Here is a 25,254-nt window from a genome sequence, read left to right on the forward strand (position 1 = left end):
TGGAAATTCTATCACCTCCAGGGTGCTGGCTGCAGGGAGCTAGGCCTGGCCGAGGAGCCCTCCCGCCACCCACTCCCCAGCAGGCCCAGGTGTTGAAGAGAATGCAGCAGAAGGTAAATCTGACCAGAACCGGCTTTCTGTCTGGAAAAATCCACCCAAGGGAGTCAAGGACAAACTTTCTTGAAGTGGAATTAAGAGGCTGCCATTCAGGATCATGACCACCCAGGCCATGGACTCCATCAACTCCTAGAAGAAGACACCCAGCTCTCACCTCGCAGGGGCCAGGAACAAGGAGTCAGACACACACAAAGCGAAGCATCGAAACGCAGCTTCTATGGGTAACAAACCACCCCTGCACCAGCTGTCCAGAGCCCTCTCTCACAATGGGCAGGCGCACTCACAAAGCAAAGCACCCGAATGCAGCTTCTAACAGTAACGAACCACACCCCCTGTCACAATGGTGGGACAGGGGACGGGGGGGAGCACACACACAGCAAAGCACCCAAATGCAGCTTCTAACAGTAACAAACCACCCCTGCACCGGCCATCCAGAGCCCCCTCTCACAATGGGCAGGCGCCTCATGGTCTCTGAGGATGAGGAGCCAGCCCCAGGTACAGGAGGGGAAGACAGGCTCAGACGTTGCCAGGACAGGTAGAGTCCTCCCAACATTCAAAAGTAGAGGAATCCTCAAATACAAAATGCAAATGCAGTCATTACGTGCCTGTGACCAAAAAGAGGGGATTAAATCCTGAAGGCGGAGGAGGTGAAACCTGCTTGCTCTTGGGGTTCTATTTTAACCCACAATAATAAGCAGGCGGGCCAAGGCCACTTTGGAATCAAGCATATCCAGCCGGGTGCGGGGGCTCACGCCTGTAATCCCAGCACTTTGGGAGGCTGAGGTGGGAGGATCACTTGAGCCCAGAAGTTGGAAACCTCTCTGGACAATATAGTGAGACTCTGTCTCTACTAAAAAGGAAAAAAAATCCCAGTGTGGTGACGTGCACCTGGGAAGCTGAGGCAGGAGGATCCCTTGAGCCAAGGGTGCAGTGAGTCGTGATTGCACCACTGAACTCCAGCCTGAGTGACACAGCAAGACCCTATTTCAAAAAAAAAGAAAAAGAAAAAGAAAAATCTGAGAGTCCATTTGAAAGCAGCAGACAGAGAGGACATCCCCGTCAGCAGGTGCGTGCCACAGGGTGAAGCAGCACAGCGGGAATGAGAGGGCAGGGCCCTCCCAGCATGGCAAAGGTAGTGGGGATTCTGAGTGACTGTACAGGCGGGGAGAGAGGGAGGACAGGTGAGTGACAATGCATGGTCTTTGAGGGGGTCAGGATGGCAGTGCAAATGCTTTTTCCTAAATGAAGTACCCCACTGGAAGATGCATGTGCTTTATAAATGGAAGCACTGACTCAAGCACAGAACAAGACACTCATTTTCCCGAAGCGTCTGCCGGGAGGTGGGCCAGGTCACAAGGATAGGCCCTCAGAGTGACAGCTTCAGCTGAGCTACTCGGTGCCAGTCCTCAGGGAGAGGCGGACACGGGGCTGACGTACACACCCCAGGAGAGCCTGAGAAAGGCCGCCACAGCCATGTTCTATTTTCTTCTCTGCTCTCCTTGCAACGTGGCATTCACTGTGGATTAAAAGAGAAACCACTTCGGGCCACGGGGCCAGTTTTCTTCCCTCTTCCTCATTCACGCTCCCCCAGAAATAACAGAGCTCACCATAGTTTGTATTGATTTTGGCACATGCCACTTGTTTTAAAGGCCACGCTGAATGTCCGGCGCCAGCACTCCACCACTGTGCATTTGAGAGGATGCAGAGATGCTGCCCTCCCTGTGCCCAGAGCCCACCCCACCACTCCCTGCGTGGCCCGGGAAGCCCACCCACACAAGACTATTCAAGTGAGGGCTCTGGTTGTGCCTGAAGGGTCGTGAGCACTGCTAGAGGCTCTCACTCAATGACTTAAAGCTTCAGTCCCACTGGAGGGTGAGACTCAGAAACAGCACTCACTCAGCCAGCAGCAGTAGGCCAGGACAGCAGGGGAGGAGGGGCGGCATCGGGGGAGAAGAGGGGCCGCCCAGGTGCTTCTCCAGCACCAACTCCCAGCTGGTGGGCACTGGGGCCTCGGTGCAGACTCACTCGGCAGCTCCTGGCTGGCTCCTCCGGGCAGGGTTCCAGGAACTGTCTCGTGTCCTTGGCTACACAGAGGACTCAGCCCCACACGGGATTTCTCACACGGGAACAGTATCTGCTTTGTTGCTGAGAGCTCACTCCCGGGGGATTTCTGGTTTCAGCCTCCAGGGGCTTTGTTTGTCTTGAACAGAGTGAAGAAAAGTGGTCTTCAGAAGGTTCCAGAAACAACCAGGCTCCCACGAGTAGAGACTAAACCCTGAGGAGGCCCTGACTTTCACGAGGAGGTGCTGTAGGTTAAATCTGGGCTGGAGCAGAGCTGTGGCTCCATCCGTCACTCCAACAGGTCTCCAGTGCCTCTAGCAAAGTGGGCAGAACACCTGCTGGGGAAACAGCCCCTGCCCTGCAAGGGAAAGATTACCCTGCCAAGGAAAGCGTCAAACAGGCAGGGAGGCAGGGCCCGGCCAGGTGTACAAGGCCCCTGATCTCCCGACACCCTTGCCCCAGTGCTGATGGAGCACCTAGCTGGCCGAGATGACTGCGGCCTCCCTTCTACGTGGCTGATGACAGCCTCCGAGTGTGGATAGCACCAGCAGGAGGGTGGACCCAGGAGAACAAAAACAGTAATGGACCCTTGTGGGTGCTCCCCGGGCTGGACGCAATGGCTCACAAGTGGTGTTTGTGTCCTGACAGGTGGAGCCCCAAGGCTCAGACCTGACCCTCACCCAAAAGTGTAGAGTGAATGGTGAGGGGGACGTGATTCTGACTCATGCCAGGACAACTGGGGCCGGGGCTGCTTCCCGCGCAGCACTGCCTCCTGGCCGCCTTCCTGCCGGGAATTCGATTTGCAGGTGCAAATCAGCCCAGTACCAAGCAGTTGGTGGCATACCCAATGCCAGCATCCCAGAGCTTCCATCCAGCAGGTTTCAAGGCCCAAGGCTGGATGCCCCCAGGACAGTGGCTCTGCCCCTCACTGGCTCTGAAGTCTGACCCCCCTGTTCCCATATGTAAACTGGGATTAAGCATAAACCCTCCTCATGACTAGGAGGGAGCAGTGGGGCTCCCTGGGCTGGCTGGTGTCCTATGCCTTCCTCTGCCTGCAGGTTACACGCTGCATTCCGTTTGAGTGTATGGGACACATGCCCTGTGGACAGGTGTGTTATCCTTCAACAAAGATGCTCACAGTGCCGTCTACCTCAAGGCTGACAGCACTTTGGGAGGCCGAGGTGGGCAGATCACCTGAGGTTAGGAGTTCGAGACCAGCCTGGCCAACACGGTGAAACCCTCCTCTCTACTAAAAATACAAAAAAAAAAAATTATCCGGGTGTCATGGTGGGTGCCTGTAATCCCAGCTACTCAGGAGGCTGAGGCAGGAGAATTGCTTGAATCTGGGAGGTGAGAGACAGAGACTGCTGTGAGCTGAGATCGTGCCATTGCACTCCAGCCTGGGCAAGAGAGTGAGACTCCTTCTCAAACAAACACCAAGAAGATGTGACTTTGCTCCTCCTCCAACTTCCACCATCATTGTGAGGCCTCCCCAGCCACATGGAACTGTGAGTCCATTAAACCTGTTTTTCATTATAAATTACTCAGTCTCGGGTAGTTAGCAGCGTCGTTATTACCAGCATGAGAATGGGCTAATACAACGTCTCAGGAGAGACAGGGATTCCAGGCCCTGCACGTGGACTCCACTCTCCCAGCCCTGGGCCTGCTCATCTGCAAAGGCAAACAGACGGCCAAATCTAACTTCACGATGGAGCCAAAGGGAACTCACTACGCGAACCAACAGAAAGCCCAAGCTGCTGACAGCCAACCAGGACGAGACGGGGAGAAACGTCAGGGAAGCCACAGGGACCCCACACAGACACAAAATGAACCACAGCAAGAAAGGCGGCACGCAAACCTCCGACAGTCTACGAGCTGCATGAAAACTCCCCACAATTAAAAGAAGAAAAGCCCCCAAGAATGCCTGATGCCAGGGAGGACAAAAATAAGACAGAAAACCTACCAAACAACTCAAGAGAGTATTTTCAAAAAGAGAGAGTGCAGGGCTATGGAAACAAACAAAAACTCAAAGGAGCATGACTACAGTAAATTAGACATCACAAAAATTAGAACGGGTCCAACTGAGAACACAACAATTAAAGGCTCAAGAAAATCGTAGCAGGCCGGGCGCAGTGGCTCACGCCTATGTAATCCCAGCACTTTGGGAGGCCGAGATGGGCAGATCCCCTGAGGTCAGGAGTTGGAGACCAGCCTGGCCAACATGGCAAAACACTGTCTCTACTAAAAATACAAAAATTAGCCAGGCGTGGTGGCGCATGCCTGTAATCCCAGCTACTCAGGAGGCTGAGGGAGGAGAATCACTTGAACCCGGGAGGCAGAGGTTGCAGTGAGCCGAGACTGTACCACTGCACTCCAGCCTGGGCAACAGAGCAAGACTCTCTGTCAATAAAAAAAACAACAACAACAAAAAAAAAAAACGGCAAACAAGCAGAAAAATGCCAAGCAATTAAAGCAATTAGAGAAAAAGATAACAGATATGAACAAGGAAAATCCAATATAGGAATTATTACTATCCCTGAAATAAAGGATCCAACTGATAACACAGAAAAAGTAACAAAATACAGGAAAACATCCTTAAAATGAAAATGTCCTTAAACAGAATCTGCAGAGAGAAAGTTTTTCTAGGAAAAACCAAGAATGCCCAACACCAAACACTTCCTGGTGTAGCAACAGAAGCCACTTCTTTAGGAATCCAGTCCAAAAAATAAGTCACCTATGAGATGGAAAAAATAAAATCTATTAGCCTCAAATGTATTCAAAGCAATGTTCAGGGCAAGAAGACAATCCAACAACATCCCCACAGATGGTAAATTGTGACTCAAAAATACACAGCAGGTTGGGCACAGTGGCTCAGGCCTGTAATCCCAGCACTTTGGGAGGCCGAGGCAGGTGGTTCACCGGAAGTCAGGAGTTCAAGACCAGGCTGGGCAACATGGTAAAACTCCGTCTCTACTAAAAATACAAAAAATTAGCCAGGCATGGCAGCAGGCGCCTGTAATCCCAGCAACTTGGGAGGCTGCGGTAGAAGAATCGCTAGAACTTGGGAGGTGGAGGTTGCAGTGAGCAGAAATCATGCCACTGCACACCAGCCTGGGTGACAGGGTGAGAGTCCATCTCAAAACAAACAAACAAACAAACAAAAAACCCACAGAAGAAAAGAGTTTTCAAGCTGGAGGGAACAAGCTGACATTTTCAAAACACAGCCAATCCTCACTATTCATGAATTTTGTATTGGCGGTGTACCTACTTGCTACAATTTATTTGTAACCCCATAATCAATGTTTTTCGCACAAAACAGCCAAAGGTTTCAGTTGCCCGACATGCGGGTTCCCACAGGAGGGTGAACAAGGTCTTGGTCCGACTTCTTGTCTCAGCTCTCATCTTGCAAACAAGCGTCTGACTGCAGCCCATGGAATGTCATGATTCTCACGTTGTTTGTGCTTTTTGTTGGTGATTTTGCCGTTTAAGAGGGGTCCCAGCAAAGGGCTGAAGTGCTGTCTACTTGTTCCTAAGGCAAGAAGGTTGTGATGAGCTTCACAGAGAAAACCTGCCACAGAAGCTTCACTGAGGCCTGCCTGAGAGTGCTGTTGGCTGTGAGTTCCATGTTAACGAATCAACATTACATATTAAATATGGTATCTTTAAACAGCAACACACATAAAGTAAGATTCCGTATTGACCTATGGTCAAACATGTGACCAGGGGCTTGTAGTAATCGAACACTGCACTTCCTCTGGGAGCAATGGCTGAGGCGTCACTCATTCAGCCTCTGTGGCAACTTTTTAGAACACAAGTACCATGGATAACGAGCATCGACCATCCATTTGCTGAGACAGCACTGCTCTCAGGAACTCTTGCTAAAAAAACCCCACTGAACAATGAATTCCCTCCAATTAAAGGCAAAACAACAACCAGAAAACAATCTGCCAAAAGAAAAGGCCATTGCGAAGACAAGAGATGGCAGTGATGCCCCCAAGACAAAGTGGCTCTGCGCCCTGCAGGCACAGTGGACAGTAAGCGGGAGGGACAGTGACAGCATGTGACAAGTCACTGTCCACACCCAACAAGGCTCAGGAGGTGGGGGAGGGAATGTGTGTGCATGCGTGAGTGCACCCATGCACACATAACTAGCTACTCATTCACCAAACTGATGACCTTTTCTTCCTGGGCTCAGACCTCCACTGCATTTCCCAGCCTACTCTGCAGTCAGGTGCAACCTCCTCATGAAACCAGGGAAGGTGACGCACTTTATAAGTTCTGTCTCTTCCTCCCTCATCTTCTGGGCAGATACAGAGGACCCCGTGGAGGATTCCAGAGCTCCAGGGAATGGTCCCACTATCAGATGGAAAGAGCCTGGGTCCCTGAATGTCTGTATGGATCAGAACTTCCCTCCTGTCCTTACCAACCCAGGTGGACTGAGAAGAGAGAAAAAAATAAAGCATCTAAGTGTTAAGTGCCTGACATTTGGAGGCCTTTTATTATAGCAATGAGCTTAATTTACTCCTAAATAATATAGGAAGAGGGGACAGTGAGAAGGGGAAAAAAACTGTAATAAAAAACAAAAACAAATTCCAGCCTTCCAGTGTTTCATAATCACTTCTTTTACCTTCACAGATATAGCTGGAAAAAGTCTCTTGTGACAAAAAATAAAATAAAATAAAACAAGCATTTCCTTCACTATGTTTTTCTCCTCTTATATTCAAATAAAATAACATTGATGATGCTTATTTCTTAAGAGTGTGTATGGTTTGAGCCCACACTTACCAAGGTATTTCTATCCATATGCACATCCACCCATTGCCTGTAATCCTGCAGAGGGGCATGTCGGAATGGGGGTCTGCCAAGTGTTGATGTGACCACCATTGCTAAGTCTGGCATTTGTGCTTTCCTGCATTACTTGAGCTTTTCATAACAATCATTTATAGCTTTTATAAGAGGCATTAAATAATATAGAAGAAGGAACTCCAAAAGACCACGCCTATCCTCCTGAACAGCTTTTGTACTACCAGGGAAGCCCCTGGGGCCCGTGGCATGGCCAGATTAGCTCTGGGGCATCAGGCCACCCTGAGCTTCCCCCCCACGGGTGTGTAATATTTTGGCTTCCCTGGGCCACATTGGAAGAAGAACTGTCTTGCGCTACACATAAAATACACTAACACTAAAGAGAGATCATGAGCTAAAAAGAAAAAAAAAAGTTGCAAAAAAACCCCTCAGAATGTCTTAAGAGAGTTTATGCATTTGTGTTGAGCCGCATTCAAAGCCATCCTGGGCTGCATGTGGCCCACGGGCCTTGGGTTGGACAAGTTTGTCCTAGACAGTGAAGCCACTTGGCTGAGCTCATCCCAGAAGGCATGTGTCAGCACGTTAGTCCCCCTCAGCCCAGTTAGCGTCTCTCTCAGAGGGAGCAGGGCTGGGGGTGGGCTGAGCAGAGGGTCCCTGCTGGACCACAAGCTGCTGGCACTGGGGGAAGAGGAGACACACATTTAGCCCTCGCTGGGGACCAGGCCCTGAGAGGTGCTAACCCCAGGGCATCTCTTAGTTCCTCCACAGCACCAGGAGCTGGGACCCTGGATGGGCACCAAGTGAGGCACCAGCAACACTCAGCCAGTAGGCAGCACGATGCTTCCCCGATCTCCAGCACTTGGGCCTCCCTTCCCCATCATGGCTGGGGCCGGGAGACTATACTCAGAGGTCGGGGTGGATGCAGAGCACTGGGCTCGCATCCTCAAGCACCTGAAGCAGCCTACACCACCAGCCCACCTCTCCCCATTCCTTTAACCCAAAGCTAAAATGAGAAGGGTCCTCCCGGCCCACTGAGGCCCCGGGAGATCCTTCTAGAAAGCACAGATGGAGACTGTGAGGAGCCTCACCCAGATGCCCCTCTGAGCCCTAACTCTTGGATGTCTACCATGTCTACTCACAGCAAATGGACTTCATACCAACTGCCTCTACTACTGCCACCCCCACCTGTATTCCCCAGGTGGACAGACGGTGTGTGAAATGCTCACAGGCCAACCCTACCAGGCACCTGTCTGCAACCATTATGTCTGCTCCACACTTCCAGCTCTGTCCCACACCTCCGATTTGAGACCACATGTGGCACAGTCCCCACCGTGAGCAAGAGGGAACATGGCTGGGCGACTGGCCCCCCGGCTTGCTCTGGTGGATTCAGGCAAAAGATGAAGCCCCACCCCTTCCTCTGCACACGAAGGTCCCCTTTACAGACAGCCCCAGTTCCCAGGGGCCAATCTCCTCGAGGGAGGCAAATCCAACAACAGGGACCCCCAGGCATAAGGACAGACATCCAGGGCACAGCCAGCGTGGGCCAGGGCAGCCTGAGGGCTCTAGGCGGCACAGGAATGACACTAGGCCCAGGGCTGGAGGGACAGGAGGAGGCAGACAGCAGCCACGCGGGAAGGAGTGCTCCGAGCTGTACCCCCTGGAAGTGGGGGAGCATGGGATGCTGGGCCTCTGGCAGGGCGGAGTCCGGCACCAGGAAAAGGCAGGGCCAGGCCTGAGAGCCTCCTGCACTTGGTGCTAGAAGCCAGTTGTGGATGCACCTGCCACCCGGGTTTTCTCTGTGAGGCCGTGAAACACTCGTCTCCATCTCTGGGACTCTTGCTTCAGGTCTGGCACATAGTAGGTGCTCAGTGAATGTTTGTGGATGGAGGTGGGGACAGTGACAGCAACAGCATGATGTGAGGCCAGCGGCAGCAGGGAGGGGAGGCGGGCACGGCAGGGAGCCTGGGGGGACGGGGGCAGAAGTATGGAGCAAGGAAGGAGCACGGTGTGCCCAGAACAGTCAGGACCGTGGGTCCAGGGAGGACCAGAGCAGCCCTCTGGCGTTCAAGCCACAGGTGACATTGTCCAGATGTGAACCAAAGGGCAGACCACGGGGCTCACCGTCTGCTGCAGGTCATGGATGACCACCCGGATCACCAGTGTGTTGCCCTGGCTCTCCTCCGTCCTGGCACCTCCCGGCTTCTCCGCAGTGGCCCGGATCGTGTCGTAGATGGTCTCTTCTTTGGAGCTGTCTGACTCCGACCCCACGGAGTAGTCAGAGAAGCTCTGGGCCATCTCGTCCTCACTGGATGTTGGGCTGCGCGGCATGGCTGCCTGTGTCTTCAAGGTGGGGAGAAGGAAGATAAAGAACAGGAAATGTGAAAATGAAAGAAAACCCAGGGGCACGATGGACACTGGCACTGGAACACACGTGGGCTCGGTTTCACAGTCCGTGTTTGCCGGTGTGACCACCAGCTGAGGGCCCCTGGTGTGCACACGTACAGATCCCAGAGGGCGGACACAAGTCGGCACCACCTGCTCCTCCCCGGAGCTTGAGCCAGAGGCGGCAGCCAGGACTCAGGAAAACCCTGCAAACTCTGGTACCAGCACCATGAAACCCCAGCACTCAAAAGGAGCCTGAGCTAGCCATGGGGATGACCACAGCTTACAAAGACGACGCAGAGGGCCACTGGGGCTGTCTGAGCTGCCCAAGGTAAGAAAAAACGCTGCCTTTTGTTTTCCTTGGAGGACAGAGCTGCAGGAGAGGAAGAAACACGGGCTTTAGGTCAGAATGGCATCAAGTTCATGCTATAACAAACCCCTCTGCTCCAAACACAGAGCAATGATAGGTACCGTGTAAAAACAGAACAAAAGGCCAGGGCCAGGCTCACAGATGAGAGAATCTCCTGGACCAGGACTGCAGTGAAACCCAGAGTCATGAGCAGACTGCAGCCATCAGACTCGGGGGTCCCCAAGAGGCAGGAGCAGCTGAGAGTGCAGCTTCCTTAAGGTCAAGTGCAATAAAAATTACCCCACAAAGAGTCAGGCCAGGTTGCCAATGGCCACCTTAGACCAAGGCTTTTTTTTTTTTTTTTTTGAGATGGAGTTTCACTCTTGTCGCCCAGGCTGGAGTGCAATGGCATGATCTCGGCTCACCGCAACCTCCGCCTTCTGGGTTCAAACAATTCTCCTGCCTCAGCCTCCCACATAGCTGGGATTACAGGCATGTGCCACTACACCCAGCCAATTTTGTATCTTTAGTAGAGACACGGTTTCTCCACGTTGGTCAGGCTGGTCTCCAACTCCCGACCTCAGCTGATCCACCCGCCTTCGCCTCCCAAAGTGCTGGGATTACAGGTGTGAGCCACCGTGCCCGGCCAGACCAAGGCCTTCAAGAACAACACGGACCGAACTCTGCAAACAGCCATCCACTATTTGGTGACTGCATCTATGCCATCCCTCACCTCTGCAGGGCAGGGTGCGGAAAGGGTTGGATAAAAGTTGGCTTGACACAGGGATGGCGGGGACTGGTGGAAGAGTGGCCATGCTGAACCAGCAATTCCACTTCTGGGTGCGTTCTGTGGGGAAGGGCGAGGCTGCGTGCATATGGAAAGGCATATAAGATTGTTCCCTGCCAAAGCAGCGCGTGGAAATGCATGGTCACCCTGATTGTTTAGGGCCCCTTGATCAAGTTGTGGTCTCTTCATTCCCATGAACTCCACAGCTGTGACAATGAATGAACCCAAGCTACAGGCGGATGATCCCCAAAACATAACATTGTGCAAAAGGAAGGCAATTCGCGGAAGGATTCAAACCACATACTATCATTTCCAGATAAAGGCTAGAAAGACGCCACACAGTCCTACAGATGGTACATGGGCATTTTCACCGTGCGTAATGGCACAGAAGCAGTCAACTGGAAAGGCACATGCCCAGTGCAGGAGAGCAGTTCCCTCTCGGAGGAAGACAGGGTGGGCCGCACTGGCTACGCTGCTCGGAGCCATGAACTTCCTGAAAGCAGTTCCAGCAACTACAGCACAAGGTCAAACTTGACACAGTTGAGGACACAGATGTTTGCCGTATTATTCTCTTTGTTAGAAATCATTCACAAGGAGCAAGGAAGGAGGGCAGGAGTGCAGGGGGCAGAAGAGGCCACCCCAAAAGATGCTGCCTGGGCATAAGGACTGTCTTGAGCCGAAGACGACGGAGGAGAAACAGGTGGGAGAACAGCTCGCTGCCTTCCCCCACCGCCGGTGTGCCTCAAAGCAAGACGTAAATTCAGAAGGCGTACCCACCCCCACCACACCAGGAAGGACAGAAGTTCATCACTGGAGACAGCTTGAGACTCTTCTCAGCCCCACCCTGGAGGAACCTACAGAGCTGACTTCACCAACAGACTAGCCTTCAGCTGCTGTTTCTTTCCTAAAGATTGCCCGCCCCATAATTTGCCCTCCAGGAACTCACAGTCCTTTCCCTTTGTCTTGTCGCTTCTCTACAAATGTACTGTTCCTGTGCTGAGGCACCATCCCAGCCCAAGCTGTAGCCACTTTTTTGGACACTCTTCACTGACGGGTGCTCTATGTGTTCACAAACCGTTTTTCTCTTGCGACTCTGTCTTATGTCAGCTCAATTTCAGGGCCCCACGTAGAGAGGAGGGTAAGTAGGAAAAGAAATTTCTCCTCTGCAGGGGGAGGGATTAGAAGAAAGGAAGGAGGGGAGGGAGGTGGATAAATGAGTGGATGGATGGATAGATGGCTGACTGTGTGGGTAGGCGAGAGGGAGGAAGGAAGGGAGGAGGGGAGGGAAGGAGGTAGACAGATGGATGGATGAATGGATGGATGGCTGTGTGCGTAGGTGAGAGGGAGGAAAGAAGGGAGGGAAGGAGAAGAGGGAGGGACGGAAGGAGGGAGGGAGGGAAGGAGGGAGGGACGGAGGGAGGGAAGGAGGGAGGGAGGGAGGGAGGGAGGGAGGGAGGGAGGGAAAGAAGGAAAGAAGGAAGGAAGAAAGGGACGAAGGAAGAAAGGAAGGAAGGAAGAAAGGGAGGAAGGAAGAAAGGGAGGGAGGAAAGAAGGGAGGGAGGAAAGGAGGGAGGGAGGGAGAGGAGGGGAGAGAGAGAGAAGGGAGGGAGGGAGAGGAAGGAAGGGAGGGAGAGGCAGGAAGGGAGGGAGAGGCGGGGGAGGGAGAGGAAGGGAAGGAGGGAAGGGGAGGGAGGGGGGAAGGGGAGGGAAGGGGAGGGAGGGGGAGGGAGGGGGAGGGAGGGGGTAGGGACGGGGCAGGGAGGGGCAGGAAGGGAGGGAGGGGGAATGGAAGGAGGGAGAGGAAGTGAGGGAGGGAGGGAGGGAGAGGAAGAGACGGGGAGGGAGAGGAAGAGAGGGAGGAGAGGAAGAGAGGGAGGAGAGGAAGAGAGGGAGAGGGAAGGAGAGAGAGGGAGAGGGAGAGGGAAGGAGAGGGAGGGAGAGAAGGAGAGGAAAGGATGAAGAGAGAGGAAGGGAGGGGGAGGGGGAGAGAGGAAGGGAGAGGGAGGGAGAGAAGGAGAGGAAAGGATGAAGAGAGAGGAAGGGAGGGGAGGGGGAGAGAGGAAGGGAGGGGAGGGGGAGAGAGGAAGGGAGGGGGAGGGGGAGAGAGGAAGGGAGGGGGAGAGAGGAAAGGAGGGAGGGAAGGGGGAGGGGGAGAGAGGGAGGGAGAGGGAGGGAGAGGGAGGGATGGGGATAGGGAGAGGGAGAGGGAGGGAGGGAGAGGGAGAGGGAGAGGGAGGGATAGGGAGAGAGGGAGAGAGAGGGAGGGAGAGGGAGGGAGAGGGAGAGAGGGAGAGGGAGAGGGAGAGGGAGGGATAGGGAGAGAGGGAGGGAGAGGGAGGGAGAGGGAGGGAGAGGGAGAGAGAGAGGGAGGAGGGAGGGGGGAGAGAGGGAGGGAGGGGAGAGAGGGAGAGAGAGGGAGAGGGAGAGAGAGGGAGGGAGAGGGAGAGAGAGGGAGGGAGAGGGAGAGAGGAGGGATAGGGAGAGGGAGAGAGGAGGGAGAGGGAGAGAGGAGGGATAGGGAGAGAAAGAGAGAGAGGGAGAGGGAGAGAGAGAGGGAGAGGGAGAGGGACAGAGAGAGAGGGAGAGGGAGAGAGAGAGGGAGAGGGAGAGAGAGAGGGAGAGGGAGAGAGAGAGGGAGAGGGAGAGGGAGAGAGAGAGGGAGAGGGAGAGAGAGAGGGAGAGGGAGAGAGAGAGGGAGGGAGAGGGAGAGGGAGGGAGAGGGAGAGGGAGAGGGAGGAAGAGGGAGAAGGAGGAAGAGGGAGAAGGAGGGAGAGGGAGAGGGAGAAGGAGGGAGAGGGAGAGGGAGGGGAGGGAGAGGGAGGGAGAGGGAGAGGGAGAGGGAGGGAGAGGGAGACGGAGGGGGAGGGAGAGGGAGACGGAGGGGGAGGGAGAGGGAGGGGGAGGGAGAGGGAGAGGGAGGGGGAGGGAGGGGGAGGGGGAGGGAGAGGGAGGGGGAGGGAGAAGGAGAGGGAGAGGGATATTTATTTACTGTGCACCAATTATACGTGAGGGATCCCCCTAGGGTGCGTGTGGCTTCATGTCCAGTGCACATTCTTTCTTTGTAAGAAAGGCGCCGTGCCATGGTCCACAGTTTTCGGAGCACCCTGTGTCCAACCACCTAACACAATCCCTGCATGGGTCTCCTGGGGACTCTTGGCTGCGTGGAGTGGGTGGGGGCAGGAACTTCTCACCCTGTGTTTAGACACTTCACAAGGCACAGATGACGGCACGAGCCAAGAAAAGGGGGCGCCTGTTTCTTACCCTTGAGTCCCTAAAATGGGAGTGGGCTTTATAAGAATCCTGAACTAGCAGTTTTCACAGAACATCTGGATTTCCGTCATCTCTAGAAAAATCACAAGCTACTGCCTCCTGAACCCACTCCACCCACCTGGCAGCCATGTGGGCACCGAGCCATGCGGCCCTCTCGACGGGGCAAGGGTGACGTGATTCACCGAGCCCCACCTCACTATGCCCTCTGCACGCTGGGAGCCACCGCCCCTCACCATCCAGGTACACTGAGGCTCATCCTGCACTCAGCCCACCTGCCCCATCAACTCTGGACCCCGGCAGCAGAATTGTGGACCCTGTGCTAGTGTTTTATAAGTGGGGGGCCCTGTGAGTGTTCAGGAACCTCCCGGGGAGGCCACAGGCAGTTCACCAGGAACCAACACTCTATGTCCAATTAGGAGAAAGCTGATACCCGCTGTTGACTCCCAGCGCTCTTCCGGCGTGGGAAGAGCCTGCCACGTAGCGGGTGTGCTGGAACCACATCCTCAGCAGGCACTCCGGCCTCGCCCTCAGCTTTGCTGCCCAGAAACCTGACAGCAGCCGCTCCTCATCAGATATCAACCTCCACCTGTGGCTGCAATGCCACCCCATTCTACCCATTTTTATTCTTTGTCCTCACTTTCCTGGGCCCTGATGGGTTGGAAAGCAGTGCAAGCATGAGGGTGAAGGGAAGGAGCCTTTCTTAAGTGGAGCCAAAGCTACTCAGAGCTCACGTCACCCATTAATGCAGAAAGAAGCCTAGTGTGGTAGCGGGGCCAGCCTCAGCGTCAACATCTGAAAAATGGGGGGCCGGGGGAGCCCGGAGCTCAGAGCCCTGGCACAGAGCAGACATGGCCCACACTGGTTCTATCCCTGCTCAGGTCAGATAACGTCTGACTGGCACGACCAGGCAAGAGACGGTCCAGGCTCCAAGCTGCTTCCAGGGGTGCATGTATAGGAAGCCCCCCCCTCAGTGGACAGTGGGCACCCAGTGAACACACGCTGGGTGGGAGGCCAGGGATCCCGATCGTAGACGCCCACAAGAGCAGTCAGGGGGACAACGAAGGGGGTGATGCTGGCAGAATGTGGTCCCCAAATCAGCCAGGCAGCAGCATTCCCACTCTGGCCACAGCTGGTAGGTAGGAACGCAGGTCTGGTGTTGCCAGGCCACAGATATCTTTTAGATATGTCAGATTTGACACAAAAATGTGAAATTTACAAACGTTGGAAATTAACTGTTTTTTATTGAGATGGAGTCTCACTCTGTTGCCCAGGCCAGAGTGCAGTGGTGCAATCTCGGCTCACTGCAACCTCCGCCTCCCAGGTTCAAGCCATTCTCCCACCTCAGCCTCTCAATTAGCTGGGATTACAGATACCTGCCACCATGCCTGGCTAATTTTTTGTATTTTTAGTAGAGACGGGTTTTCACCATGTTGGCCAGGCTGGTCTCAAATTCCTGACCTCAAGTGACCCACCTGCCTCCACCTCCCAAAGTGCTAGAATTACAGGCATGAGCCACCGCGCCTGGCCGGAAATTCACTGTTTTTAACGGATTACTTTGCAGGCCACATAGTACACATCTACAGCTGGACCTGAGTCTAGGAACAAAACCAACGGCCCACAGCAGGAAGGACGGCAAGGAGGGGCTCCTGGAGCCACAGCCCCCGCTGCTGCCAGCAGACATCTTCACCCCCTAGGGCCCCTGTGTCCCCTTGGTACCGGCTCTGGGGGTGACGGTCACAAACAGGGGTATCTGCTCCCAAACCATGGTGCAGAAGGGCCCTGATGCTGGGTCCGAAGAGGAACCGGGATTTCATGCAGAAGCAGGTGAGCAGAGAGGAGGAGAAGGCTGGGCCACACCACCCAGGCTCTTTCCAGAACCATCCTGGGAGCTCACGGCCAGAGATCTGACCGGGAGGGTCTTGACCTTGGTAAGGGGCTTGAGTAACCTGATTAGCAGCTCCCTGGGAACAGCAGACACCTGATCACTGCCTGGGAAAACATTTAATTATTAACTCCCGGGGAGAGCCACCGGGCAAGGCAGACGGCGCAAGTCCCATCTGCATTTCAGACAAACAACAAAGACACTTTACTGCCTGTCCCAAATAATTGCACGGGACATGCTTACACTAAAAAACTCTCTGCTGTTCATCTGGAATTCTGGCAGAACTGGGTGCGCTGCGTTTTATCTGGCAATGCCATGGGAGCGCCAGGAGGGCTGGGCTGAGTTCTCTAACCCCGTGAGGACCAGCACGCCGGGAGGCTCTGCAGAGAGAATGAAAGCAAAGCCGAAGACACAATCTGAAATCCTGGCTTCCCCAGGAAAAGCCAGTGCCAGGTCAGAGGAGGGGAAGGTTACTCACCACCCCGGGCAACCGTTTTCTGTGTAACTAATCTCTCCGGCGGGTCGGGGGGAGAGGCTATAAAACCCCAGGTCCATGAACTTCAATGACTCTTAGTGTGTGTTTCTCTCCTTGGCCCTCCTAGGGTAGCTACTAATGAGGAGAAAAGAAAATCATCACAGTCAAAGCAAGTTCAACAAAGACTTAGCATTTTGCTGCTAACTTGCTCCAAGAAAACCTAAAATCCTCAGCTGGCTCATTTGTCCTCCAATACCTCTGATGAAAAGGTAGACAGACTTTTCCACTAATTATTTCAGCCACTGTGAAAATATGAAAGCTGACCTGGGAGAGAAGATACATAATAAAAACAAACAAAAAACCTCACGGCCAGAGCTGACTTTGTCAAGGTTAGAGTTGCAAAACCTTCGTAAACACCTTTAAAAGTGCCAAGAGTTCAGCTGGGCACAGTGGCTCATGCCTGTAATCCCCGCACTTTGAGAGGCCAAGGTGGGTGGATCACCTGAGGTCAGTCGGGAGTTTGAGACCAGCCTGGTCAACATGGTAAAACCCCATCTCTACTAAAAATACAAAAATTAGCCGGGTGTGGTGGTGGGCGGCCTGTAATCCCAGCTACTCAGGAGGCTGAGGCAGGAGAATCGTTTGAAGCTGGGAGGTGGAGTTTGTAGTGAGCCGAGATCATACCACTGCACTCCAGACTGGGCAACAGAGTGAGACTCTGTCTCAAAAAATAAACAACGACAACAACAACAAAAAAAGTGCAAGAGTTTCCTCAGCTGAACTCTAAGATACTTTTTCACCAAAAGAAAAGAAGGTTTTTATTGATACGGAATCTCTGAGAGACACCCTGTATGTGAAACACATGGAAACTGAGATTTTGTGACTAAACATTTCATTTATTTTGTGCATTCCTGTGTGTAAAATGTGCTCATCCTCAAGGCAGTGAGAACCCCGAAGCTACCCTGGTGCCGTTTACAGACATTTAAGCGGGGTCAAACGGCTGCAGGACTGACAGCACTCCATGGGAACCTGTGGAACTGGAATAGAATATTCAAGGAATCCAGGTTCCATCACGATGTTAGAAAATTGCCGTTCTAAGAGCTGACATAAACAAAGGGCTGAGAGCAAGTGCGAGGGGGTGGGCTTCGGGGAAGGCTGGGCCGCCAGCCAGTCCAGAGTTGGCCAGGTATGAGGGAAGGGGAGGCTGGCCTGGCAGAGGAGAGAAAGGCATGCCGGCTTCCTTCTGTTCATTTAACCCACTGTTCTCCTTCCCACACCTGCAAAACACATCAGCTGAGAAGGAGCTAGAACACAACACATGGGGGCCCTGGCCAAGGGGGTGGACTGCTCTGTAAGTTTCTGCAAAAGCAGACCTTCTGACACACTGCCCCAAATACTGGAGGAATGAACCCACCCCAGCCCACGCTCCCAGAGGGGTGGACCTACCCCAACCCACGCTCCCAGAGGAGGGATTGACCTGCCCCTCCCCTGCCCCCAGCCACACCCTCAACATGGGGAAGCCACCAGCCACCAGCCCCCAGTAACTGAAGCAGAACCTGGCGAGGAGGTCTGGGGGTCCGACCACATCAATGCTGGGATTCAGTCTAGCACCAATTCTTCCAGCAGTCTTACCTAGAAGCTGTCCCCCAAACCCACCCTGCCCCACTACCCCTCAAAGCCCCCCAGAGAGGTGGCCTGTCCCACCCGCCCCAAGAAGAGTGACCATGGCTGTGGCCACATGAAACCACATGGCAACCCCATGTCAAGGCTGTGCCTTCTGCCACATAGCCCCCAGCCACCAGCATGGCATTAGACCCACTATGAGCTGAACTGTGTCCCCTGCTCAAATCCGTATATGGAAGTCCGAATCCTTGGGGCCTGGGAAAGTGACAGTATTGGAGACAGGGCCTTTAAAAAGGTAGTTAAGGTTCCACAAGGTCTTACAGGTGGGCCCTAATGCAAGGCTGGTGTCCTTTTATCAGAAGAGGAACTCTGGACACACAAGGGGCACCCGGGGGTGCATGTGCACAGAGGGATGATCACGGGAATACACAGCAAGAAGGCAGCCACATGCACACCAGGGAGCCAGACCTCAGGAGGACCCAGCCCTGCCACACCTTGATCTCAGACAAACAGCTTCCAGGACTGTGAGACCATCAATGTCTGTCGTTTAGGCCGCCGGGTCTGTAGTGCTCTGTGATGGGAGCCTGAGCTGACTCCTCCAGTCCCCAAGACCCTCCTGATAGGCTTGTGAAACAGATACATGGAACAAACAGATTTCTGAAAAGAACCTCCATCTATCCAGGTTTCCTGGGATTTCCCTAATCACCATCAAACAAACACTCTGTTACCAGCCCTGCTGGCATCTCTGGATGAATTCAGGAAATAGGATCCTGCCTCTGAGTTTCCGCCCTCCACTAGTGTCACCGTCTCCTGCCCCGAGTTTCTCTCCCCGTTCAGCCAAATCCTTCCCTTTCAGGCTCACTCTACCCTAGGTGAGAACCAGCTGCCTATGGTACACAAGCTGCCCTTCCTCTCACCTCGGAGGCCCTGGAGTCCACGCCTAATTCCACATCTAATTCCTTCCTAAGCTGCGCCTCCTGACTTCAGCTCTAAGAACTAATTCCATTACACATACACCCTCCAACCCTCCTCTGGACACATACATTTGTGAAACATAACTGGATAGAACAAAAAGACACAGGTCACTTTGCTGCTGAATTTTTAAGAAGGCTTTATACGGCAGTGTCTCAGAGAAAGGGGTAAAGGCAGCATTTCCCAAGTGCACTTGCCCCAGACATTCTTTTCCCCTGGGGCTCATAATCTCCCACAACAGGAAGAGAAGCTATGGTCTGAATTGCCCATGGGCCCTTCCTTGCTAGACTCAAGATCTTAGAAGCAAAAGCCAATCACATACCTACAATGCATGGCCCACTGAGGCCAGCACCCTGCCAAGCATTATCGCCTGAAAGACACTGACAGCAGGAACTCTGCAATGGTTCTCTATCTAAAAGAAAGGGGCTCTAGGGATATAATGGCCACTCCACACCTTCCTCTTAATGCCAAAACCAATATCCCCAAATCAGAAAACAAGCTACTAATAAATCAGATGCCTGAATTAAAATGATACGTCACTTAAGAGCACTCCCTTAGATGAATTGCAATGCCTCACTGGTGTGTTCTATTAAGATATTGGGGGGTCCAGGTCTTGAGAAGGACTGGTGAGATGGTACATTCATTAGGTAAGTCTATTTCTCTTCCATGCCTCAGCATTCATGTCTCGGTGGCACCAGTAACCACACCACTAATGTGGTCCACACCGTCTTTCTTTGGCCAGACTCAACACGGCCTCCAACGGTCTCTCAGCTTCTGCTAGAAAAGCCAGAGAGAACAGTCTGTCTGGCTTTCTAATTGGGCCTCAGTGGGTTTCTGTCCAGGCTGCTGTAAAGAGCACATGATTTATAAAGAAGTCTTCATTTATGACAGGTTTCCATTTCAGTTTTCTTAGAGCAGAATTCAAGGGGTTCTGGCCAGCCAGCATGAACCCACTCTTAGCCTGTTTGTGATACGCTGGCTTACCCATCTCACAGTTCTGCAGAAACCATTTACCGTGACCAGGAAGGGAGCGATTTGCCCAAGGGAAAAGGCTTCCTGGGAGACAACCTGCAGAGAAGGTAACCAATCAAGACAACAGGTCAACAAGCCCCTCCTGGGACACTGCCCCTGTGTGCAGCTCGAAAGCGTGGGTTCAACAAGGCCCTGTGTCCAGCCTTGGACACAGGCCCCCAGCCACAGACAGCCTGGGGGGACACAAACCATCCCCAGTCGTGATCAAACTCTTGGAAAACTGGGAAAAGAAGAGAATTTCCCAAACTCGAACGGAGAATCTACTCAAATCCTGTAGCAAACATCAAAAAAAAGTAAGCAAACAGATAACTGAATGCATTGTTTACGGACTAAAAGCAGGGAAATCATTATTTTCAGATAGTATGCTTCTGTGAATAGGAAATCCAAGAAAATCTAGGGACAAATTAAATAATGTGTAACTATAAAACTAGTAAAAAAAAAAAAAAAAAAAGTCCAGCAAAATACCAGATAAGAATATACAAAAGTTAACTGAATTGTTACATTAGCAATAAACAATTGAAAAACATTCAAAAAACACTATAATACCACCAACAATAACCAAAGTCAACTAAAAAAAAACCTAACACAATATGTGTGAGATCTTTATGGAGAAAAGTAATACTATATAGCATTATCTTTTTGAAATAAAGAAAGAAATGAAGGTAGATCCAAATAAATGAAGAGCTATACAATGATCATGGACATTAGGCTTTAATATCTTCAAGATGAAAATTCTCCACAAAATATAAACTTGATGTAACTTCTAATAAAACCCTGATAGGACTGTTCGTAGAACTTAACACTCTGTTCTTAAAGCTCAAAGAAGACAGGGAGCCAGATAAAACCAAGATAACTCTGGAGACTAAGAGGAGACTCATTCTACCAGATGCCGAGGCTTACCAGAAAAAGTTATAGTATGAAAACAGTATGGTATTAGACAAAGACAAATAGATGGATTTAAAAAGCACAGAACCTTAGTCTGGGCTTGTAAATATCAGACTCCCATATGTGTCGGGGGAAAGGGAAGAATTAAAAAACCTATGAGGCTGACACTAGCAGGTACTCATATGGAAAAGATGAGAAACAGAGCCCCATGCCACACCAGACACACAAATCCATTCCAGATGCACTGACTACTGTCATGTGAAAAGCCACACAACAAACCTCTAGAAGAAAAAGTAAGAGGCAATGCCTTCACATAAGGTCCCTTAGACAAGGGATTCTGGCTGCTCAGTAAATGCTGCTTTGTTGCTGTGTAAGAAGGTAACACAGACTTGGTGGGTTAGAGCAACAGAACTGTGTGGCAGTGTACTCTCATCACACTGCGGTCAGAAGTCCTAAATGAGTTTCACTGGGCTAAAGCCAAGGTGTTCTCAGAGCTGGCTCCTCAAGATTCTGGGGAACAATCCACTTCCTTGCCTTTCTCGGATGTTGGTGGTGACCTGTACTCTGCCACTCATGACCCCTTCCTCCAATTTCAAAGTAGGTCACTCCGATCTCGGCTTCCATCTTCACATCACCATCTCCTCTTCTGCAGCCACATCTCCCTCTTAAAAATAATGACCCTTGTGATGACATTCAGGGCCCAGCTGGATAACCCAAGATAATTCCTCCCATCTCGAGATCCTTAACTTCATCACATCTGCAAAGCTCCTTCTGCCGTATCAAGTCACATATTCAGAGGTACCAGAGAGTAGGACCTGGATATCTTTGGGGGCCATTAATTAGCCAGCCACAAATATGTTCAATTGTTATTTGCTGAATAAAACAAGGAGAGAAAAAAAGTGTTTCTTTCTACAAGGCGTCGGGTACAAGGCATGAAGGGAAAAATTAGACAATGTAAAAGTTAAGACTTCCATCAGACACAACAGCAAGAAGACACCTCAGGCCAGGCATGGTGGCTCATGCCTGTAATCCCAACACTTTGGGAGGCTGAGGTGGGTGGATCGCTTGAGGTCAGGAGTTCGAGACCAGCCTGGCCAACATGGCAAAACCCTGTCTCTACTGAAAATACAAAAAAATTAGCTGGGCATGGTGGTGCACACCTGTAGTCCTGGCTACTTGGGAGGCTGAGGCAGGAGAATCGCATGAACCCAGGAGGCGAAAGTTGCAGTGAGCCTAGATCGTGCCATTGCACTCCAGCCTGGGTGACAGGAAAAAAAAAAAAAAAAAAAAAAGAAGACACCTGAAAGGGACCTTTACAACACAGGACAGAGCGCTGCGGAAAATCTGGGAAGAATTCCTACAGGGCAAAAAAGAAACAATTCCAGATGCAAATGGGTACAGTCCATCGCAGGAGACACCTGAAGGGCTAGTTGGCATGGGAGAACACATCCCAAAGGTACCAGGAAAATAAGCAATGCCAAGGCCCACAGTGAAAATGCAGTCCCAGGATGGGGAAGGGAATGCAAAGTGGGACTGTTCCGGAGGCTCCTGGGGACTCTGCCATCCCCTCTTAAAGCAGTCCTCAAATTCTCACTGTTACGAACTGAACTGTCTCCCTCTAAAATTCATATGCTAAGGCCCTAACCCCCAATGTGATGGTATTTGGAGGTTTAAGAGGCAATTCAGGTTATGAGATTACAAGGGTGGGGTCCTGATCCCATAGGACTAGCGTCCCTATAAGGAAAGGAAGAAACATCGGAGAGCCAGCATGCGTGTTCACGTGTGGTCATTCATTCCCATCTCCCTGCAACCAACCATGTGAGGACACAGTCAGAAGGTAACTCTCTGCAAGCCAGGAAGCAGTCCCTCACTGGGAGCTGAATCAGCCAGCTCCTTGATCTCAGATGTCCAGCCTCCAGAAAGGTGAGAAAATACATTTCTGCTAAGTCATCCTATCTATTCTGTTATAGCCTGAGCTGCCCAAGACACCCACCTTCTACAAAATCATGTGTAAAACATAACAGAGTTGATGGCGAAAAAGTTGAGGAGGCCACTCCAACGTATGCCATTTTGTCCCCAGAGCCCTGCAGAAACCAGGAAAATCCCTGCTGTGTTATTTCAGCTCCAGAATTGACACCTTAAGTGACAGTCCATGTTGGCAGCCTTCATCCCTGGGCTGCTGAGCCTCCTGAGACATGTCTGTCTCTAAAGAAGATGGCTTCCAATAGAAACCAGTTGCTTCAAAACTGAAAACTTAAGTTTGCAGACAGCCTTCTTTAAGAAGTTAACTTTTGTTAAGCAGAAATAAAATTCTAAGTCCACCACCAATTGAATGGATCCCCCAGCTGCTCTTGGCCAAGGGCATTCCAAAGTAAAACTGAAAAACTAGTTCAAGACATGATGGGAAGTGGGGATCGAACATGCCTCATTATATCTGCCCCCCTTTGGAATTCAGGCACCATTGACCAGCATTAACATTAAAACAAGAGATCTCAAGACAGACAAAATGGACTCTTTGTAGCAATAAGATAACAAATTCCAACCTGACTCTAGTATAGCATCACATGATAGACAGCAGGTCCTGAAAGAAAACAACGTATTTTTTTTTACCAAAATACATTTCTTTGACATATTTTGAAACGGCCCTGCAAAGCTGTCTCTTGTGGGGAAAATTTACACTCTGTAGAGAATCCCCTTCCCTTTCTAGGTCTCTTCCTGATCCAGGAGAGATTAACTAAGAGGTTGGCATCTTTTTAGGTCTGTTAAAGACATTTACCCTCTATTCTCCCTGAGTCTGCTACCTGGCAGCTTCTTCCACATAATAAGAACCTTGGTCTCCACAACCCCTTATCTTAACTCAGACATTCCTTTCTATTGATTCCAGGTCTTTACATAATAACAACTCTTTCAACCAATTGCCAATCAGAAAATCTCTGAATCTCCCTATGACCTAGAAACCCTCCCCTAACTCCACTTTGTATTGTCCCACCTTTTTGGATTGAACCGATGTACACCTTACATGTACTCATTGATGTCTGCCTGTAACTTCTACCCCCTAAAATGTATAAAATCAAGCTGTAACCCAGCTACCTTGGGCACATGTTCTCAGACCTCTGGGGCTATAAAATGGGCCTTGGTCACTCATATTTGGCTCAGAATAAACCTCTTTAAATATTTTACAGAGTTGACTATTTTTCATTGGCATTTTCTTAGATACAGGAGGAAATGCCTTCATAGTCTGTCCACAGGCAGGGCAGTATCCTCAAATCTGGTGGATAGTGTAGAGGCTCCCTAAGCCATTGCAACAGCCTCTCCTTACACTGAATGAGACACCCCTGTAGCATTTTCTGCTTTTTGTTCTGGAGCATCACATGATCTCAATGGACACTTGGTGAATTAACCAATGAACTGGAAACAGCTTAAATGCCACTGTCTTATTCCACCTTTTGTTGCTATAACAAGATACTATAGGCTGGGTAATTTATAAAAAAAGAAGTGTGTTTCTTACAGCTCTGGATGCCGAGAAACTCAAGAGCATGGTGCAGCATCTGGTGAGGACCTTCTTGCTGCATCATGACATGGCAAAGGGCATCACATGGCGAGAGGGTGAGATCATGCATGTCAGCTCTGGTCTCTCTTCCACTTCTATTGAAGCCATAAATCTCATCATGGGGACACCACGCTGATGACCTTATTTAATCCCAATGACCTCTCAAAGGCCCCACCTCCAATCAACAGATGAATTTGGGGGTTAAGCTTCCAACACATGAAATTTGAGGAACGTGTTCAAACCATAGCAGCCACCAACAGGAAACTAAATAAATGATTGTATAGTAATATCAGGTAAAATTATAGAACAGTGAGGACAAATCAAGTAACATACATTGACATGCGACAGTGAAATTGGGAAACGTCAACTTGCAAAAGAATACATTTATCTAAACATTTTCATACACTAATTAAAAATATAGATGGCAATGGCTATCTTCACGTATCTATAGCCCAACTTCAAAACAGTGGTTACTGCTTCAAAACAGGGAAAACTGATGAGAACAAGTGGGAGTTATCTCAAAATTAATAAATAAATATATATATATAGGCCGGGCACGGTGGCTCACGCCTGTAATCCCAGCACTTTGGGAGGCCAAGATGGGCGCATCACAAGGTCAGGAGATTGAGACCATCCTGGCTAACACAGTGAAACCCCGTCTCTACTAAAAATACCAAAAAATTAGCCAGGCGTGCTGGCGGGCGCCTGTAGTCCCAGCTACTTGGGAGGCTGAGGCAGGAGAATGGCATGAACCTAGGAGGCAGAGCTTGCAGTGAGCCGAGATCACCTGGGTGACAGAGTGAGACTCCGTCTCGAAAAAAAAAAAAATATATATATATATATATATATATACACATATATATACATATACATATATATACACGTATACATATATATACGTATACATATATACACATATACATATGTGTATATATATGTATACGTATGCAAATAGGGCAAAATCTTAAAATGTTTAATTCTGATGGTGGGTATAGAGTCATTATTGTGTTTTTCTACTTTTCTGTGTTTATAATGTTTTTCACTAAAAATAAAAACTTTTGAAATT

At 51.0% G+C, this 25,254-nt stretch overlaps 1 protein-coding gene across 4 annotated transcripts in view; it reads right to left on the reverse strand.

Annotated features, from left to right (window-relative positions):
* The window catches only part of SHANK2 (SH3 and multiple ankyrin repeat domains 2), a 683,630-nt gene that overhangs the window by 571,018 nt on the left and 87,358 nt on the right, over positions 1 to 25,254 (reverse strand). For all 4 annotated transcript variants that reach the window (XM_030811436.1, XM_030811433.1, XM_030811432.1 and 1 more), the window contains exon 3: positions 9,103 to 9,321. In XM_030811436.1, the coding sequence (XP_030667296.1) occupies positions 9,103 to 9,309 (207 nt within the window). In that variant the 5' untranslated portion in view covers positions 9,310 to 9,321. The remainder of the gene's footprint in view (positions 1 to 9,102; positions 9,322 to 25,254) is intronic.

This window comes from Nomascus leucogenys, chromosome 4, assembly GCF_006542625.1.
Source record: "Nomascus leucogenys isolate Asia chromosome 4, Asia_NLE_v1, whole genome shotgun sequence".
NCBI classification, from domain to species: Eukaryota; Metazoa; Chordata; class Mammalia; order Primates; family Hylobatidae; genus Nomascus; species Nomascus leucogenys.